A 20,109-nucleotide genomic window follows, 5' to 3' on the forward strand; every position below is an offset into this window, starting at 1 on the left:
CAGACTCAAAAAGCCAGGCAGACCCGAACTGCCAGGCCTGCCCCCTACTGTCCTGCTTCCCAGGGCCACCTTCTGCTGGTTGACACCTAGCCAGCCCAGGAAGGACAGTGCCTGGGTGCTAGGGGAGGGGCAAAGCTGGTTCTCAGAAGCAGGCAGGGGAGATCCACCCATTAATATGGACAGATTTGAAGAGGAAGCAGCCGTAGGCTGGGCAGGGATATAGAACAGGCCCAGTTACCCCTGGAAACCAGAACCATGGCTCCACCCACATCCCGGGCTCTCTGTTGGTAGCGTTGCCATACCAACCAGGCTGGGCGCGCCACCTGAGTCGGGTCAGGAGCAGCTGTGCTTTTGGTGGGTCCCTCTGCAGCCAGAAGTAGTGTTACTGCTCGGTGATAGAAAGGCTGGCCCATTCCTGCAGCCATGAACATCGTCCTTTCCAGGTAAGGCTGCTTGGGGGTGTCCTTTCCCTTTGTCCCCCTCCCATGGAGCCTGCCGGGGAAGAAGCTTGCAGCGAGTGGCGGGAAGCTCCCCTGAGACATACAGGGGCATTACAGTGAGTGAGGACAGCTTGTCTGGGTGGACAGAGCAGCAGGCTGGGAGCGAAAAGATCTGGGTTCTCGTCCCACCTGATGTAAGCCGCTTAACTTGACCTCCGCTTTCCCCTCTGTGAAATAGGTGCAATGATACTGACCTAGCTTCGCAGGGTGGGCTCAGTTCAGCCACATTTCTGAAATGCATCAAGGTCCCCTCCAAGATTTTGCTGTACCCCCCAACAATGGGAAGGAGGAGCCTGGAGATTTAAAGGCACATAGTGGGAGGTGGTCATTAATGTCACTGCAGCCCGAGGCAGTCTCACAGGGAAAGCCTGCATTGCAATCAGTGGGTGTGACTGTAGCTCATGTAGCCTGCAAATCTAGCTAGCTCCGGTACCTGTGAAGCTGCTTCAGCCCAGACCGTACAAACCCACCTGGAACCAAGGGTAACTACTTGTGCAGCCAGCCCACGATGGCGCCTGCGCTGACCACAGCTTCATTGCTCTGTAGACTTGTAACTGGAAATTTTGCTTGTGTTCTGGTGTCCCTGAGCTGACCTACGGGCCAAGGGCCACAGCTGTCTCTGCACAACTCACCACTTTGTATGCTCACCCCTGCAACCCGCAATTTTCACGGTCACTCACACTTACAAACGGTAAACGAGACCTACGCTCCTTCAATTAGCATCGTTTGGCTCTCCATGCACAAGTGACGGCGTCCTAACGAGGGAAGCCGGATGTCTGAAAACACGGCCCTAAGCATTTGCATCAAGCTCCGAGGGGCAATGAAGACGCAGCTTTGGCGAAGGGCTCTCACCTACAGCTGCAGATAGCAACCCTAAGGAGAAGTGGAGCAAGACAAACATCCTCTATATGTATCCAATGTTTAAGAACTGTGTAAAGCAGCAGCAACTTCTGGAAACTTTGCATCTGCTGGAGCTGTTAGACTATGATAACAAACATACACTGAAGTGTATTGGAGCCAGATGTTTGACAGCAGGACTAAAGCCAAGATCCAGCCTATATGCCGGGCCTCAAGCAAGAGAACAGAAAACACTGGGTCCCTAGAGATTCCCAGGCTGCTGGAGGCAGGAGTCTGGCTGTAACTTACTTCCCCCTCCAGCACTACTGCCAAGGTGAGAGGATCTGGCAGAAAGCCTCCTTCTCCCTTCCCCACCACCACCCTGCTACCAGACCTGGCAGAGCCATGTGCCCCATGTGGTCCAGGGAGAGCTCAGGCCAGGCTGCAAAGTGCCCTATCACAGCATCCCCAAAACCATACAGCTCTCAGTAGCTTGGATGACTTCTGCTGAAGGCCACACCCAGTTAAGGTTTCACTATTAGGGACCTGTTCCTTTTTCCTAGCACACGTGAACGCAAAGGAGTGTGTTTCCAAGGCTTGAGTCACGTCAGGCAGCAGCTCCCAGGCCATGGCCCATCGCTAGCCACCCAAGCAGCCCTCTGCAGAATTAAAATGCGCAAACTAGCGCTCATCCACATCTTGGTTGTCACAATATGTTTTGGATGAGAAATGGAAACAAAATTTTTCCACGAGACTTGTCATGTTGATCAAAATATTCCAATTCTGGACAAACAATCGGAACTGAAAACTTTTCAGGTTTTTGGAAAAATGAAACATTTGACTAAAAGCCATTTAACCCCCCTCCCCTCCCCTCCCCTCACCACACACACACACACACACACACACACACAAATTGGCTTGCAAAAACTGAATAATTTTTGGTTTTCAGTTTTATTGAAAAACCTGAAACTCTTTAAGGGGAAATTTAGGGGGGGGGGGCCAAGAAAATGTTTCCAATTCTCCACAAAATTCATTGGCATTTTTCAGCCTGCTCTAGTGGGGAGTAGCAGACAGGGACAGAGTGGATGGATCCCTGAGTCTCTCTCTCTCACACACACTGTGGTTTGTGGAATGCAAACACTGGAGAACCTTGGGTGTACGTCTTACGGCATAGCCCACCTGGGAAGCATGGATGAGCAACGTGTTATCGGGGAAGGAGAGCAAGGCAGAAGTTAGAGAGAAAAGGGTTGAGGAGGGCTAGGTCCCTCCTACCAATTCAGGGTGTTCCCCACAACATATCTAGTATTTCATCCAGTCCTATTTGGACTTCCCACCAGTTCCCTGGTGGACCACCGCAGCTTGGTAGAACATCCAACTGTCAGGAAATATTTCCAGATATTCAGCCTACATTTCTCCAACTTGATTCCATCATCTTTAGGTTTTAATAGGGACCCCCGTCCCTTTGGATTTTGAGGCCTTGATGTATTTACACTAAATAATTCTGCTCCTTTTGTAGGCTGTTACATCTCTCCTTCTCAGCCAAACTATGCACCTTTAAGCTCTTTCCATCTTTCCTCTTAAGTCAGTCCCTCTAGACCAGAGGTGGGCAAACTACGGCCCGCGGGACCCTCCTGCCTGGCACCTGAGCTCTTGGCCCGGGAGGCTCGCCCCCAGCCTCTCCTCTGCAGCCTCAGCTCACTGCACCGCTGGTGTAATGCTCTGGGCGGCAGGGCTGCGAGCTCCTGGGGCAGCGCAGCTGCAGAGCCCAGCCTGACCCGGTCTCTGTGCTGCGCGGTGGCGATGGCATGGCTGGCTCCAGCCGGGCGGTGCAGCTGTAGCGCCACCAGCCACCGGTGCTCCAGGCAGCGCGGTAAGGGGGTAGGGATCGGGGAGGTTGGATAGAGGACAGGGGAGTTCGGGGCGGTGGTCAGAGGGCGGGGGGTGGATAGGGGTTGGGGCGGTCAGAGGGCGGGGAACGGGGGGTTGGATGGGGCAGGGTTCCCGGGGGGCAGTCAGGAATGAGAGGAGGGGTTGGATGGGGCGGCGGGGGGCAGTCAGGGGCAGGGGTTCAGGGGGTGGTCAGGGGACAGGGAGAAGGGGTGGTTGGATGGGGCAGGGGTCCCGGGGGGCCATCAGGAATGAGAGGGGGGTTGGATGGGGCGGCGGGGGGCAGGGGTTCCAGGGGCAGTCAGGGGACAGGGAGCGGAGTGTGTGCGGATGGGGCAGGGGTCCCGGGGGGGCCGTCAGGGAATGAGGGGGGGCAAATAGGGGGTGGGGGCCAGGCCACGACCCCCTCCCCTAACTGGCCCTCCATACAATTTCCAAAACCCAATGCGGCCCTCAGGCCAAAAAGTTTGCCCGCCCCTGCTCATTTCACTGGCCGTGTCTTTGAACTCCCTCCAGTTTGTTGCTCTGGTCCTGTAAGGAGGAGCCCACAACTGAGTGCAGTAAAATCACGCTGCAAACGTGACTGGCTACACCACACAGAAGAGACAGAAAGGCCATGGGGCAGCACTATGTTTAGTGACTTTATTCATTGCAGCAAGCCTGGGAGGGGTGGGCAGAGTCCCACCGCTGCCTAAAGCAGCAAACGCTCTCGAGAGCCAGCACTGTTTGCAAATGATTTATTTTCAACATGAGGTCGGGGGAAGGCACTTAACTACAGCTCTGAGCCTTGAGAAATGTAAGGCCCCCTGGTCTTTTGTGGCAATGAGTCAAGCTCGCATGATGGAGACCAACAGGCTTTATTAGATGATGCACAGCTGCAGCACTCTTGGCAGAGCTGCTGGGAGAACTAGACACATAGGCAGACTGCAGCTGTATCTTTCCATTAATACCGCTCTTAAAAGAATTTAGGAAGGTCTTACACTGATAGCTTGGGGATTTGGGTTTCTAGATGGGATGAAGTGGCGCGGATTTGAAGTTTATGAAAGGAGCATTCAATAATCGGCTTAAGCTCACCAGTACCGTACAGGGCAATGCAGTTGGGAGATGTGTCAAGAACGACTGTGAGCGGAGCGGAGTTTAGCACGGCTCCCAATGGCTGAAGGGGAGGCTTGTTTTTAGCTAGCCTGGAACAGTTGCTGTCTCTTGATCGTGAGGGTCTAGGTTCGAGTCTCAACGGTTGTACTATGCAGATCACATACATGCCAGATGAGTCCATCCAGCCGCCCAGTGTGGGGCTCAGCTGCTTCAAAGGGCAGCCACACAATGCCAAATATCAGACCCCTGAAAGCCAGGCTACACCAAGAGGCAATTCTTCAGCCACCCAGCCTCCTTTTCATGGGTGCACTTTTGTATCTCAAATAAACTGCAGGTGCAAGTTGCAGCACTAGAGAGGCTACCTATCCTGCTAGCATGTCATCCCAGTGCTAAGACGTGCACCCAGAATATATTTGCAGGTGCAAAATCTGCAAAATTGGCACCTCCATGTTTTTAGGCGGGTACAAACTGTACAGCAAACAGGGAGACCTGGGTGAAAGTGTATCCCCCAAGTGAGGAAACTGTGCCATGAAATGGCGCTCCCCAAACCTTGCAATAGTTTAGTCAGGGCTGCTTTTAAGGGCAGGCAAATGGGGCGGTTGCCTCGGGTGCCAACTTCCACGGGGTTTGCCATAATGCTGTGCCTCTCAGACCTTTTTTCCCACCTCAGCTGATTGGCCACCAGGGTGGGCAGGTTGCTTGTCTTTTTGGGGGGGGGGAGTGATTTTTTTTCCCCTTGGCCACTCACGGCGGAAGGGGAAAATGGGGCACTGAAAACATTTCCCACCCTTGCCGGCAAAACTCCTAGCATGGGGCCTGGGTTTAGCCGATCCACATTACTTTCGACAGTGCTGTGATGGACAATGGGCTGCTCTGTAATAATTTAGGACTCCTATATATTTGTTTGACTGTGATTAGGGTGTGCTGCTGGATGAAAACCTGGGGTGCATTTAAGAGGCTGACTGCACATAGGCAGGAAAGATACAGTGGCTTCAGATAGCCACCCAGCGGCTGACACGTCGGAGAGAATGCAAGGGCCATTGGCTCCGTTGTCCTACTTCTGTCCACCAAAGAGAACCAAAAAGCCCAGGGATACAAGTCAGTCTCCTGAGGGAGGGGGCACTTGTCAGGGGGCTGTTCAGGGAACACCCACAGACACACACCAGGTTGCCTGAAGTGCTAGGCCACCCTGGGCTCCTCTCATAGGCTGGGCTTATTTGGACCCCTTTTCTCTTATGCTTTGCTTTATTCCTGCTCTTAAGATTAACCCTTCAGACTTTGGTCACTATGGACCTCTGCTCGTAGACTCCCGAAGGGAAGAACTGCAGCTGGACCTGCTGAGAAAGCACGAGTGATCCACAGAGTGCTGTAGCCCGGGTCTTGGCCTCCAAGCGGGACAATCACGCGATTCCACCCCAGGAGAGAGAAAGGCATGAGGCCTGACACCTGGGGGGGGGGGGGAGCGCTCAGATGATACGTCTACACAGCGATAAACCTATGGCGCCACGTCTCAGAGCCCAGCCCAGCGGATTCAGGCTTGCAGGGCCTGGGCTGCGGGACTAAAAACAGCAGCGTAGATGGAGTACGGCAGAAAGGGATCTAGGGGTTAAAGTGGACCACAAGCTAAATATGAGTCAACAGTGTGATGCTGTTGCAAAAAAAAGCAAACATGATTCTGGGATGTATTAACAGGTGTGTTGTGAGCAAGACATGAAAAGTCATTCTTCCGCTCTACTCTGCTCTGGTTAGGCCTCAGCTGGAGTATTGTGTCCAGTTCTGGGCACTGCATTTCAAGAAAGATGTGGAGAAATTGGAAAGGGTCCAGAGAAGAGCAACAAGAATGATTAAAGGTCTTGAGAACATGACCTATGAAGGAAGGCTGAAAGAATTGGGTTTGTTTAGTTTGGAAAAGAGAAGACTGAGAGGGGACATGATAGCAGTTTTCAGGTATCTAAAAGGGTGTCATAAGGAGGAGGGAGAAAACTTGTTCACCTTAGCCTCTAAGGATAGAACAAGAAGCAATGGGCTTAAACTGCAGCAAGGGAGGTCTAGGTTGGACATTAGGAAAAAGTTCCTAACTGTCAGGGTGGTTAAACACTGGAATAAATTGCCTAGGGAGGTTGTGGAATCTCCATCTCTGGAGATATTTAAGAGTAGGTTAGATAAATGTCTATCAGGGATGGTCTAGACAGTATTTGGTCCTGCCATGAGGGCAGGGGACTGGACTCGATGACCTCTCGAGGTCCCTTCCAGTCCTAGAATCTATGAATCTATGGAGCCTGGGCTCTGAGACCCTCTCCCTTCATAGGCACTCAGACTGTGGGCTCCAGTGTCTACATAGCAGTTTTATAGCCCCACAGCCGGAGCCCCACAAGGCTGAGTCAACTGACCCGGGCCAGCCACTACCATGCCACGGGTCTTTTATTGCAGCATAGACCGAGACCAGAGAGGAGACGGGCACAGCTAGCCCTGGAACTGTGACATAGTCCATTATGGAATTCCTTAAAGCCATGCTTGCCCCTGTGCTGGAACACCTCAATCACCTATCCCATAAGGCCCAGCACTGTCATGGGGAGGTCATTTTCAAAGCAAGAGAAGGCACTGTGGGATGGAGATAAGGAGACGGGATGAACTGACTCATTGGGAACCATTATGGACTGAAACAGTCAAACAGTACGGCTGGACAAAAAACCCAAATCTTGCTCCTACACATTACAACCAACTCTCGCAACTGATGCTTGTAAAATGTTTGGGACAGCTTTTGGGTCTAGTTGCAAGCTCAAGACATTCTGAACAGCAGCATCTGACACAGGGCCCGGATGTGACCTCCTACTGGGAAACTGCTCCAGCTGTGTCGAAGGCAGTCTCCACAAATGGCCCAACATTTCAAGTTTACAGTTGTCACCGTAGGCTCTTGGGTAACAAACCCTTCAGCCTGATTTATTGGATTTCTGACTTGGGTTGTTCTTTTTGTGGTTGACCAACAATAGACACCTGAGACCCAAGCGTGTGTGTGTGTGTGTGTGTGTGTGTGTACACTGAGCAGTCAGGTGCACAGTTCTCCAATCTGTGCATGCAAATGCCCCATTCCATACATACAAAGGTGGGGTTCTGATGCACACACAAGAGAAATCCTGCAAAACTCTGGGCTCAAGTTTCTAAAGTCGGGTCATACCAGCATTGATGGTGAACTAACCCAACATGCGGCTCGTCTCTTCCCTACCCAGAGATAGCCAAGTGAGGATCATGGAGAACACAGTAGCCAACGCAGAGAAATATTTCGGCCAGTTCTGCACGCTGATGGCCTCCTACGCCAGGAAGACAGCCAAGCTGCGGGACAAGTCAGATCTCCTGGTGAAGCAGCTCATCGACTATGCCAACACTGAGAACCCTGAGCTGCGAAGCACCATGAAGAACTTTGCTGAGGAGCTGGCCAAAGTGCAGGACTACAGGCAGGCAGAGGTAAGGAGCTGCCTAGCCCCCGCAACACTGACTATGCCAGGAGTGTGATCACAGCTAGGGAGGCACAATCTGACCATAGTCATGGGACTTCACGTTGAGGGAGCAATGGACCTGTATGTCAGCAATACAGGAAACAGTAAATAGTTCATTGTCTGTCGATATACTGTGCTAGTGTAACCCACACACCGTCTGGGTGTGGTGGTCTGTCCCATCTAGTGGCACTGAGACCACGTAGAGATTAAGGAGTCTGCTCTACAGCCTTAGAACACGTGGCTTTTAGCTCATGCAGTAGAGCAGGGGTGGCCAACCTGAGCCTGAGAAGGAGCCAGAATTTACCAGTGTACATTGCCAAAGAGCCACCGTAATACGTCAACCGCCTCCGGATCAGCTCGCCTCCTCCCCCCCGCTCCCAGCGCCTCCCACTCACCGGCAGCCCCACCGATCAGCGCCTCCTCCTCCCAATCAGCTGTTTCATGGGGTGCAGGAGACACTGGGGGGGAGGAGCGAGGGCATAGCAGGCTCAGGGCAGGGGGTGGGAAGGGGTGGAGGGGGGCAGAGCCAGGGGTTCAGCGGTGAGCACCCCCCCAGCACATTGGAAAGTTGGTGCCTGTAGCTCCAGCCCGGGAGTCGGTGCCTATACAAGGAGCCGCATATTAACTTCTGAAGAGCCGCATGTGGCTCCGGAGCCACAGGTTGGCCACCCCTGCAGTAGAGGCTCACGCACTAAGCTCCAGAGGTCCCAGATTCGATCCTGCCCGCCGACAACCGGGGTCTGTCAGTGTTACACTAACAACTAGTGTCCTGTCCTAGGATGGCCGGGCTCATTGATGCTTTCCCTGTTCAGTGGCTGAGGGTGTTGATCTGTGCAGTCTTCCTGGTCCTTTCCAGCCTGGAAGGGAGGAACCAAGCTAAGAAGGAAGAACTTTAGGGGTGAATCTATCCCTTATCCAAGCTGACAAGCTCTGCGTCATCCCCCAATTTCTGCTTCTGAGGAGATTATGGGATATTCTTTGGTTACTATTTGGGGAGGATTCACCCTCTTCCATATCTCGCTGTGCCTTTTGCATTAGGGAAGTGGCAGTGGGTTAGAGGGCCTTTCACCTCTCAGGTGTCTGGTTCGAATCCAGCTCCGGTCAGCAGCATTTTAGTGTTGCCATCTGATGGATGTTCAGGGGTCTGCACGGAACATGTCCATGGCTGCCAGCCCGGTTCCTGTTTTGAGGTCCCTGCTGTAATTGGCGGTGTCGACAGAGCAAGGACTGAATGATCTGGATCCCTTGAGATGATGACAGAGCAGAGGGCAATTGCAGTGCCATTGCTTGGTGACTAGAGGCTATCAGCCAGCCCTGTTTGTACCGAGTACATTATATCCCCGCCGTACTGCATGTGTGACTTTCCCCTTTAGGTGGAGAGACTGGAAACGAAGGTTGTGGAGCCACTGAAACGGTACGGAGTCCAGCTCAAGCAGACACAGGTAAGTGCCGTATCGTGGTAACCCTGCCACATCCCGTAGCCAGCCGGCCATGCCAGCCTTGTAACAAACGCACGTATCTCATCTCCTAGGCAGAGATCAAGAGGTTCAACAAAGTCCGAAACAATGAGATAAAGCAACTGGAGAAACTGGAGAGACTGCGGCAGAAGTCACCCTCAGACCGACACACCCTCGTATCCTTTATGCCACGTTACAAAACCTGAGAGGCGCAGAGTTAGCACTTGGTTAGGCAGCCTGCGGCACTGGCTGATCAGTAACGCAGAGGTAGGAAGTCAGGGCTCAGCGGCTTATGTTTCATTGTGGTTTCTTCCGAACGTTTCACAGAATCTGTTGGAAACCGACCTGCGTCAGGAAACCACTCACCCCAGTAAGGGAAAACCCAGACTGTTGTAAACTAACCGCAGGCTTCCCTGGGAACTAGCCGGAGCTCAGAGAAATGAGACGCATGCAATGGGATTGCGGGACAGGTGATGAGCCGCCAATTCCACCTCCCCCCAACCACTTCCTTATCAAGCTGCAGATGTGAAAGGGGAGATTTCACACGTGCTACATTTTGACACCAATCTGGTCACACGCATCTCAAATTTGTTCCCAGGCCCACGCTCTGCACATAAATCTTGGAGGGCTCAGCTGCTAACTACTCTAAGTGCTTCCCCATATCAGCCCTCACTGAATGGTGTGTGAATGGGAAATAGGGTAATGTTCCTTTCCAAAATATCCCTCCCCCCCCAACCAGGGAAACGCACCTTATTATATTGTTTGCTGTAGCTATGTTGGTCCCAGGATATGAGAAAGGTAAGGCAGGTGAGGCAATACTTTTTATTGGGCCAACTTCTGTTGGTGGAACAAGTGGAACAAGCTTTCGAGCTACACAGAGCTCTTTCCCAGGTCTGGAGAAGACAGCCAGAATGTCTCAACTAAACGCAAGGAGGGTCAGTTTGTAACCCGGATCTGAAGAACAGCTCTGTGCCAGCTCGAAGACTTGTCCCTGCTCCCGACAGAAGTTGTTGCAATAAAAGATATTACCTCACCCACCTTGTCTCTCTCACGTTATGTCAGACTTTCTGGGCGAGACACCTTTTCAAAGGGATCATCGCCACAGCTCAAGAGATTTCCCTCTGCATGGCAGAAATATTTTAAACAAGTAACCCCTTCCGCAGCTTTTCCAAAGAAGGCAATTCGCAGCTGAAAGTCCCAAAGATCCTCAAGGGGGAAAGAAGTAGTTGGATATCTTTGTGTAGGCCCAGCTTCTCTGGAAACAAAACACTGCATCCAGGGACTAGCATGGGCTCTCCCCAGAAGGGTTGGATGTCACTCTCTCTTGTAGATTCACAGCAGTACCATGCTGATTGGGGACCACACGGCCCCCCAGCTCAGCTTCCTACACGGGGCAACATAAAGGCTCACGCTTCCCTAGGGTCCTGTCTCCAAGATGCCTGATGCAAAAAGCACTCAGGTTTGTGCTCCTCATTTGCACACGCACAGAGTTGCTTGACACTTTTTGAATTTCAATGCCATTTTTCATGGGGGGGGGGAGAGAAAGGGGGGAGATCAAATTTCAGTGCAAAACCTGGCAGATTTTCAACTCTATTTTTCCATGAACGTTTGTGGGTTTTCCACCTGCTACAGAGGTAGCTGGAGGTTTGTGAGTTTCCCAAAAAACTCATTAAATTTTTTTGGGGGGGGAGGGGGAGGACAGTAAAAATTAAAAAAAAAAAAAGGTCATGATTTTGACTGGTTTCTCTACCAGCTCTGTAGGTGCTTTAAGGGCAAGAGCTCCTACAAAGCAGTTGTTTGCACTGACAGGTAGCCTCCCTCCACTGAGATCACGCCCTATGTGGCAATATTAGGGTGACCATATTTCCCAAAGGGAAAACAGGACACCGTGTGGGGCTAACCCAGGCTCCCCCCCCCCCGCTGTGAGGCTGGGGTTGCTGAAACCATGACTGTCCTCCCGCCCCCACAAGGCTTGGGTCCCTGGAACCCTGCCTGCCCCACGTGTGAGGCTGGGTTCGCTGGAACCCTGCCCCGCCCCACAAGAGACTGGGGTTGCAGGAATCTTACCTGCCCCTCTCCCCCGCAAGAGGCAGCTGCTGTTCGCTGCAGCCTTGGCTTGTTGCTCCCGCTCCCCCATGTAAGCCCTGCCTCCTCCCCCCCTCCACAAGGGGCGGGCATCTCCACTCACCCTGGCCCCACAAATTCCCCCGCACCGCACCCCACTTTTTTGACAAACGTGAGCATTCGTCCTGTTTGCTCTTGTCAACTGATCCAATTGCCAAGAGTAAAAACAGGACAAATGCCCACTACTGCCAAAAAAGTTGGGACAGCCAGGACAGGGCTTAAAAAAGGGACTGTCCCGGCCAAAACGGGACGTATGGGCACCCTAGGCAATAAGTTGTTGTGTTCCTTCTGGCCGGGCTGATATGCTGGTCCGATTGGCACTATTTCAAAGGTACAGGCAAAGCTCGGCCTCCGTTTTATAGGGTGAGTAATTGTCATGTTTGCCCCAGGGTGAAAATCCTCTTTCAGAAATGCAATCAGGGCAGTCAGTGTAAGAACACAAGATTCCTTCCTGCCCACAAGCATCTGACTAGAACTGCTCAGTTCAGATAGTTATTCTGGGCTCAGCCGCTCACACAGACACCAGCACAAGGATCAGTGTGTCTATAAACTCTTCCCGTCTCATCAGATTGTTCCTTGACTATTGCCGTCAGTCCCAGGTAAGCACAAGTTCCTCTGGGCATAATATTTGTCCTGTGCCCAAGATCTAATTTCAAGCAATGGACAGTAAAAGATTGTCAGGATAAAGCACAGGTGAGTGCTAAAGAGACACGCTGGACCCAGGGCAGCACAGAACATTCTTAACCCCTCCCCTCCTTGTGGTATTTATAACACAGCATGGTGTGCAGTCAAGACCCAATTCTTTCCAATAGCACCAGGAACTGGAATCCGGCTTTTTCTCCCATCCTGGGTTGTATTGTCGGTTTAAGCTGTAAGCGCACTGGAGCAAGGACTCTCTCTTACTGGTCAAAAGTTCTCTGTGAAAACAGGTTTTTTGATGGAAAATTGGGTTTTCAGTTACACCACATTTTTGGTGAAGTGTCTGCTTTCTGCAGAAAATTTAGACTTTGTCAAAACAATCAAAAACGTTTTGGCTGAAAATTTTCAGGGTTTTTTTTTGTTTTAAATGAAAAGTCAAAATTCCCCCCCCCCCCCCATCAATATTGCAACCACCTCCCCTCTTCCCACACACATGCAGAGCCTAGCACAATGGCACCTGATCTCAGCTGGCGCTGCTAGTAGGGATTCATTTATCACGTACCCTGTTTAGACCAGCGCCATTGACGTCAGTGGATTGAAACCAGCGGGAGAGGAGAATTGGGCCTGAGGTCTCAGCAGGAATGCGCAGTGGACACATTAGCCCTGAGTTGCCCCTGTGTACTCAGTAGTGTGTGCAGCATGACCATAAAGGGTTAACAGTTGGATGCATCGCCTGCCAGGGCTAGGTGGATGCTTACCCTACAGTTTTGTATTCAAACAAGAAAAAAAGAATGACTGAGCACCACAAAGCGTTGAAATCCACCCACCCACCCAGCCAGCTTTTTCCCTACCTGAAATCCCCCCACTAATGCAGGCTTTATTTCACCTCCCAGCTGCTTTTCTTATCAACACACTGATGCGCCATGCTCCGCTGGTCCAGATTTTACGCCACATGTTTAGTACCTGAAATAGCCCTGGCATAAGTCTCATCCATTTTCCTGTAATGACATTCAGCGCTGATGGATTCGCTCCTTTCCTCCTCTCTCTCTAGCTGCAGGAGGGATGTCGTGCAAGCTATAGAATCTTTTGTACTGGAAGGGAAAATCATGGTAGGGCTCCCTGAGGGTGTCTGCCACCATGGAGATGCATCTAACCCCCCTCAACATGCCCACAAGAAACTTCCTTCTGATTGCATATTCTGCACTTTCCAGCCACCTCCCTCGCCTAGAGGAACCACCACTGGATAGTTTATAACACTTAGTTTTCACATAGAGCTTTTCCACTGTAGATCTCAAAGTACTTTACCAAAGAAAGTCAGTCTCATTATCCCCATTTTACAAGCTGAAACAACTCAGGGAAACTGAGGCACAAAGAAGGGGGGAAGTGACTTGACCAAGATCACACAGCAAGTCAGTGACAGACCAGGAAGAGAACCCAGGTGTCCTGACGCTCAGTCTCCAGCTTTAGCAACTAGCTCAGCATTCAGAAGGAAGATGTAACCTATCCTAGGAATAGAAAAGGAAGACCTGACTCCTGATGCCCTGACCCCTCCACAGACATTGTCGGTTCAGGACCCAATAGCACCCCATAAGAAGCTTTAAGAAACATACTAACTAGAAGCAACCCTGCTGCTGTAAGAGCAAATATTCTCTGCATTGTATTTCTGTAGCTTAATTTACGTTGACTAAGGATACACGCATGAGGCCAGGTGTCAGCTCCTTACAAGCAGAATTCAAGGCTTACTCAGCAGGTGGGCTTATGAATGTGCAAGAACAAACTGGGCTCCACATTCACCCCTGGCACCTATCTGGTCATGTGCAAACGTGTCAACTCGGGTGCCTGGGTGTGGTCAGTGCACACACAAAACAGGTCTCTGCTTTTTAAAATTCAGGCCCTGTGTCTATCTGCACCTTCTGTTTGTTCCCCATCTGAAGAGGGAAACGACTGCAAAGTCATATACAGAGAATTAGGGGGAAACCATAGGCAGACGAGGAATAAGCAGTAGGAGCAGATGAACTCTTAGAAAACTAAGATCCTACGGTCACGTTAAACCCCCGGCTGATAAAAATCACAGGGAGGGGACACATACAGAACATATATGCCATATAGGCTGAATTGGTTCTCAAGGAAAAGGGCCAGGTAAACCCCTGCTGTCACTCTGCCAGTTTCAGTGGCGCTCCCTAGGGATGAATTTGGCCTAGATCTCGCAAAGGTTTTCATAGGGCTTTACGCTGATGAAACTATAACCACAGTAAGGCATGTTGGGCCATGGGTCTGTTCCCCCATGAAGCATGCATGCCCTACTGCCCTCTGCTGGATAATGTCAGGCCTGTTAAAAAGCACCCACATATATCACCATCAAATGGTGAAACAGAACAGGGATCTAAGCAGGTGTATACATCAGAGAGAGATCACGTCAGCCCCAGTGTGGCTGCAGCCCCAGTGTGGCTGCAGCCCCAGGAGACAGACACTGGGTGAGTTTCAAAAGAAACCATTTACCGGATCGTGCAATGGGAACCTAAAAGGTTTCCTGTTCTGCACCCCGTGCTCAACCAAAGCAAGCCAGCGTCAGACCCAGGGGAGTTTGGATTCTGTGATGGATGCAGGATCGGGCCCTTGAACACAATATTGGACCAAGGCATTTACACGGCAGTAAGGCGAACACTTCCTTTCTAAGGTTGCTCATTGTAAGCCCAAACATTGCTCCACAAGCATTAATCCCAGGGCTGCTTTATAACGAGGGTTTACCAGGGCACGGTCATTCCCCCAACCACCTCCACACTGGGACAGGGAGGCTTATGGATTTGACGGATGGGGGAGCTTGCACAGTAACCATGTCTGGGTCTCATTGCTGGTCCCGGTGCTGCAGTTCCTCTGGCCTGTCTACCCACCTTAGGGCTCTAATGCTCCCCATTACCAGAGTATCTGAGCACTTCACAATCTTGAGTGTATTTATCCTCACAACCCCCTGGGAGGTAGGGCGGTGCTATTGTCCCCACTGTACAGATGGGGAACTGAGGCACAGAGAAGATAGAGGACGTGCCCAAGGTCTCAGGAAGTCTGTGGCACAGCAGGGAAGTGCACCCTGGTTTCCTAGGCTTGTGCCCTAACCACTGGACCATGCTTCCTCTCTGAAGGCCCAGTCTTGTAATTCTATACTCTGCTCCCACCGAGCTGCCTTTGCTCCCCGACGCCCATGCAGTTAACCCCTTCTGGAGCTGAAGGAACAGCGTAGGCACCCTATGATGCTGTGCTTCCCTTGGGATTTTTCTCAGGCTGAGTCAAATGTGCACAAAGCCTCAGTAGATGCCAGCCGCACCACCCAGCAGCTCGAGGAAACCATCGACGAGTTCCAGAAAAAGAAACTGAAAGACATCCAGGTAAAGTGTGCTGTGAAGGGTTCAGAAAAGAGCTACAAGAAAAATTTAAGGTCTGAGAAACCTGCCCGACAGTGAAAGACTAAATCTATGTAGCTTCTCAGAGAGAAGGTTCAGAGCAGACAGAGCAAAGAGCCGTCTTCTATCAATCAGACAAAGGCATAGCAAGATCTTGTGACTACAAGTTGACGTTAGGTAAATTCAGACTAGAAATAAGTTGCATGTTTTTTCTAAACTCTGAGGGTAATTTTAACCATTGGAACACATTAGCTAGGAAGGCGGTCAATTCTTCATCCCTTGAAGCCTTTAAATCAAGACCGGACATTTCTTTCTGAAAGATTTGCTCTGGCTCAGACAGAAGTGCTGGCTTTGGCGCAGGAATCTCTGGGTGAGGTTCTCTGGCCTGCGTTGCAGGAGGTCAGACTAGAAGATGATCACAATGGTCCCTTGTCTTAAACATCCCTATGTCCCCCCGGGTCTCAGCTGGCTCTGTTTGATCTGGGGAATAAAGGCTTTTAGGAGCAGTTTTGACTGTACAGCGACCCCACTTTGGAGTTGGGGTTCATTCCTCCTCATTTCCCCACCCGTTTCCTTTCTAGTCTCTCACTGCAGCCACCATCCATATGGTCAAAGCAAAGCAAATGGAACTGCCTCCAGAGCCCCATGATGCCACTCCTTAACTGGCCAAAGGGGGCGCCCTTAAGTGCCGTCAGTGCTGGGGAAGAGGGCAGGTACTTGGTGCTTTCAGTACATGACTCGACTTTCAAGGGGTTTTGATAATTAGGAGCAGGAAAGGGCTGGCCCATGTTACACCCCACCCCCACTTTCCTTTCTTGCAGAAGATTTTCTCGGACTTTGTCACCATCGAGATGGTTTTCCACGCCAAGGCTCTCGAGGTCTATTCCAGCGCCTTCCAGAATCTGGACGATTATGACTTCGAAAGAGATATGGAGGTACGCGGGTTGGAAACGCACCATTCTATTAGAACACTTGTACAGCCATGTCGATCGGCAGAGCTTAAAACATGTTGCCAACAGTAAAGGAATCCCTAACACCTCTTAGAAGTAGGTATCATCATCCCCAATATACAGATGGGGAAACCGAGGCACACGGCAGTGACATGACTTGTGACCTTGGATGATAAGTCTGTGGAAGAGAACCCAGGAGTCCTGAGTCCCAGCCCCAGCTTTGGCCACTGGATCAACACTCACTAGATCAGATGTAACCTCCCCCCACCCGCCCAGCCTGAGTACAGCACATCACTCATGGGCATGTTTTATTCACAAGGAGATAAGATTTTAATGAGCAATTTGTATGTCTGAGGCACCTGTAATTTTCCATCACACGGGATCATCTCAGATAAAAAAGCCTCATCAAGTCCATCCCTCTACAAGAAGATACACCCCACATTAACCCAGTACAATGCCAGCTCTGCATGTGTATTGTTCAAGCACTTGCACACTTCTGGCCTAACCCAGGGGATGCTTAGTGGCTGATTGTGTCCAGCCTGTAAGCAGGCACGCAGGGCACCTTCCCCTTCGTGCGGGCACCATGCACAGATGCAGCAAGGACTGCTCACTGCTAGCAACCCCCGGGTTGCTAGCCACTATGAAGGAGCCAGGGTCATGGTCCGACCCCAGCCAGCAATGGAGGGAAGAGCACACAGCTTCTTAAGGGCTAGTGGCAAGTGCCCACCCCCGATGCAAGCCAATGCCTTTGGTTTGATTAAATCAAGCTGAGTTTGCCAACTCTCTCTCCCAGCTGTTTTGCATCTGCTACCGATTTAGCCCTGTGTGCTAGTTATACCTACAGCAGCTAGGGAAGTCCCAGAAACCGAGCTCACACAGCTCCCTTGGCTAGCTTGCGTTTATTCACTGCACTATTACACGGGAGACACCCGCGCGCATGCCAGGTCTTCGTCTACAGCTGGCATTGACCCTCACCATTGGTGTGTCGCCTTGCTAGGATTTCAGAGCTAAGATCCACATTGCTTCTGGAAATTACGATGCCAGGCCAATGAGCGCCACACACCCTTCCTCCACCCTGCCATGGTCCGCCAACAGCCAGGTGAGAGAGACGCAGCAACACGGTTGTGTCCTATTAGGACTTTGGCCTTGGATTAGAGCCCGAGGCCGCCCCCCCATCCCAGTGCTCAAAGAAAGTAAATTCAAACCACTCGGGGAGTGGGGGGGAGAAGTGACTCCTGAAGAGGAGAGCGGCTGTCACCACTTCCAAAACTGAGCTCATGGAGACTGAAGGGGGCCAAAGTGCCACCCACTTACTCCCAGACTAACACTGGAGTCATTGCTGATTGGCTGTTTTCTCTAGCTGTCTCCCTCCCTCGCAGTCTCTTCCCTCCTTTCCTGTCCCCCTACTCGTTCCCTTTTCTTTCCGTTTAGCTGAGCCCCTCCTAGCTCAGACTCTAGCACCAGAAGGAACCATCATGACCATCTAGTCTGGCCTCCTGCGCATCGCAGGCCACAGAACCTAACACCCCCCCCCCCCACTTCTATGGTAGCCCCTAATCTCTGGCTGAGTTACTGAAAGTCCTCAAATCTTGGTTTAAAGACATCAAGTTACACAGAATTCACCATTTCCTCTAGTTTAAACCTGCAAGTGACCCCTGCCCCAAGCTTCAAAGGAAGGCAAAAAACCTAGGATGTCTGCCAATGTGACCTAGGGGGAGATTCCTTCCCAATTATGGCAATCTGTTAGACCTTGAACATGTGAGCAAGACCCACCAGCCAGACACCTACGAAAGAATTCTCTGTAGTAACTCAGAGCCCTCCCCATCTAGTGTCCCATCTCCAGCTGTTGGAAATATCTGATGATAGCAGTCACGGATGGGCCACGTGCCATTGTAGGCAATTGCAACATAAACTTACCAAGGTCAGTCTTAAAACAGGTTAGTTTTTTTGCCCCCACTACCTCTTTGGAAGGTTGTTCCACAACTTCACTCCTCTGATGCTTAGAAACCTTTGTCTAATTTCAAGCCTACATTTATTGATGGCCCGTTTATATCCATTTGTTCTTGTGCCAACATTGGCCCTTAACTTAAACAACTCCTCTCCCTCCCTGGTGTTTATCCCTTGGATGTATTTGTAGACAGCAGTCAGATCTCCCCTCAGCTTTTCTTTTGTTAGGCTAAACAAGCCAAGCTTCTTAAGTCTCCTCTCATAAGGCAGGTTCCCCATTCCTCTGATCATCCTAGTAGCCCTTCTCTGCTACTCCTCCCCTCCCGCAAAAAATAATCGTGACATTTGTCATTACATTGCTCACTGTACTTGTGTGTTCTACCCCTTCCCACAACCTCTGTCTGTCTTGTCTCTCTAGTTTGTCAGCTCTTCTGGCAGGGAACTTCTCCTGTTCTGTGTTTGGGCAGCACCTAGCACAATGGGGCCTGTTCTTGGTTGGTCCTTGGGCACTACGGCAGTAAACGTGGTTAATAACAACAGTGTACCCAGTTATGGAGTATTTGGCCCAAGGAGCCCAGCTGAACAGTATTTGGGGAACTGGCATAAATTAGGCTCCTTTTAGAACCGATTTTGAAAGTTACAAATAAGGAGGAAGGACATTAAACAGCTCCTGCCTTGTTTACCAAAATATAAACCATCTGCTATTAAAAAGCACCAAGACAAGCATCTTGGCATATGACGATCAAGGAAGTGTCACACAGTGAAAAAGGTCCAGGAAATGTAAACAAATACTTAACATATACATGCTGAGAAAATATTATTTTGTAGCAAAACCATGAGCAACTAAGAACTTCACAGGAGTCACTGAGCTGTGGAGACATTTGGGGTTCTTTTATCTAGCTAAACCCCAAACTTGTCCAAGTTCAACCCAGCCCATTTGACACAGCTCTAGCTATGATCAGAGATCGGCCTGCTCATGATATTTGGAATCACAGTTTTTCTTGAATGGGAAACATTTATTAAGACAAAAACAGATTCCTACACAGCTCAAGTTCCAGCATGGATTGCTTTTGTTTACCAGGGCCTACACCCTGGCTAGAAGTCTGTGCAGCATAGAGTCAGATAGCGGCTGGATCATGTAACTAAGTAAATACAGCACTGTAGGCCCAAGTATCAAAGTTCACATTCAGATCTAAGTTTCCCCAAAGTCTGAGGGGTGTTTTAGATCTGGGGTTTTCGCTTAGGTCCCCTCTTACTGGTAGCCTGAAAGTCGGATTTCAGGCTCACTGGTGCAATTCTGGAGTAACCTCACTAAAGGAAACCTATAGCAGAATAGAGGAGATCAGAGATCAAAATGGTAGGCTGCATAATGGCTTTCTACATCTTCATTTCTAGAGCGTTCGGAGCACTCTACAGAGGCAAGAAGACAGTGAAGAAGACTCTGAAGAGAACATAGTGCAGGATTTCAGCAATCCAGAATATGCACAGATTAGGCGGTAATTGGACAGTGGGATTAACCAGCCACATTCATGAAAGCTGGATGTATTTATTCCTAATTCCACTGTATCTTCCCTTATTGAACCTTAGATTTTCTGTGAATGCAAGGAACTCCCAATGAGGTTCTTAAGCCATTTGGAGCCTATGTAAATGCATTGTTCCCAAGCACTGAGGTGGCTCTAATTCGGAGACTGATTCTTAGTACTAGAGGGGAACCAAAAGGCTTATTTGAAAGTTGAACATCCTCTGGGAAAGCATGCGGGGTGGACTGTCTGTTGGCATTACTC

General features: G+C 50.6%; 1 protein-coding gene across 1 annotated transcript; it reads left to right on the plus strand.

Annotated features, from left to right (window-relative positions):
• Positions 1 to 423: 423 nt before the first annotated feature.
• LOC112109276 (protein FAM92B) lies at positions 424 to 19,825 on the plus strand. Its single transcript, XM_026663670.1, has 9 exons — positions 424 to 443; positions 7,547 to 7,781; positions 9,187 to 9,255; positions 9,345 to 9,446; positions 11,988 to 11,993; positions 15,309 to 15,413; positions 16,250 to 16,363; positions 17,376 to 17,477; positions 19,721 to 19,825. The coding sequence occupies exons 1-9, from the start codon at positions 424 to 426 to the stop codon at positions 19,823 to 19,825; spliced, it is 858 nt and encodes a 285-aa protein (XP_026519455.1).
• Positions 19,826 to 20,109: the final 284 nt, after the last annotated feature.

The sequence above is a fragment of the Terrapene carolina genome, unplaced genomic scaffold (assembly GCF_002925995.2).
Source record: "Terrapene carolina triunguis isolate 2854851 unplaced genomic scaffold, T_m_triunguis-2.0 Scaffold33891, whole genome shotgun sequence".
NCBI classification, from domain to species: domain Eukaryota; kingdom Metazoa; phylum Chordata; order Testudines; family Emydidae; genus Terrapene; species Terrapene triunguis.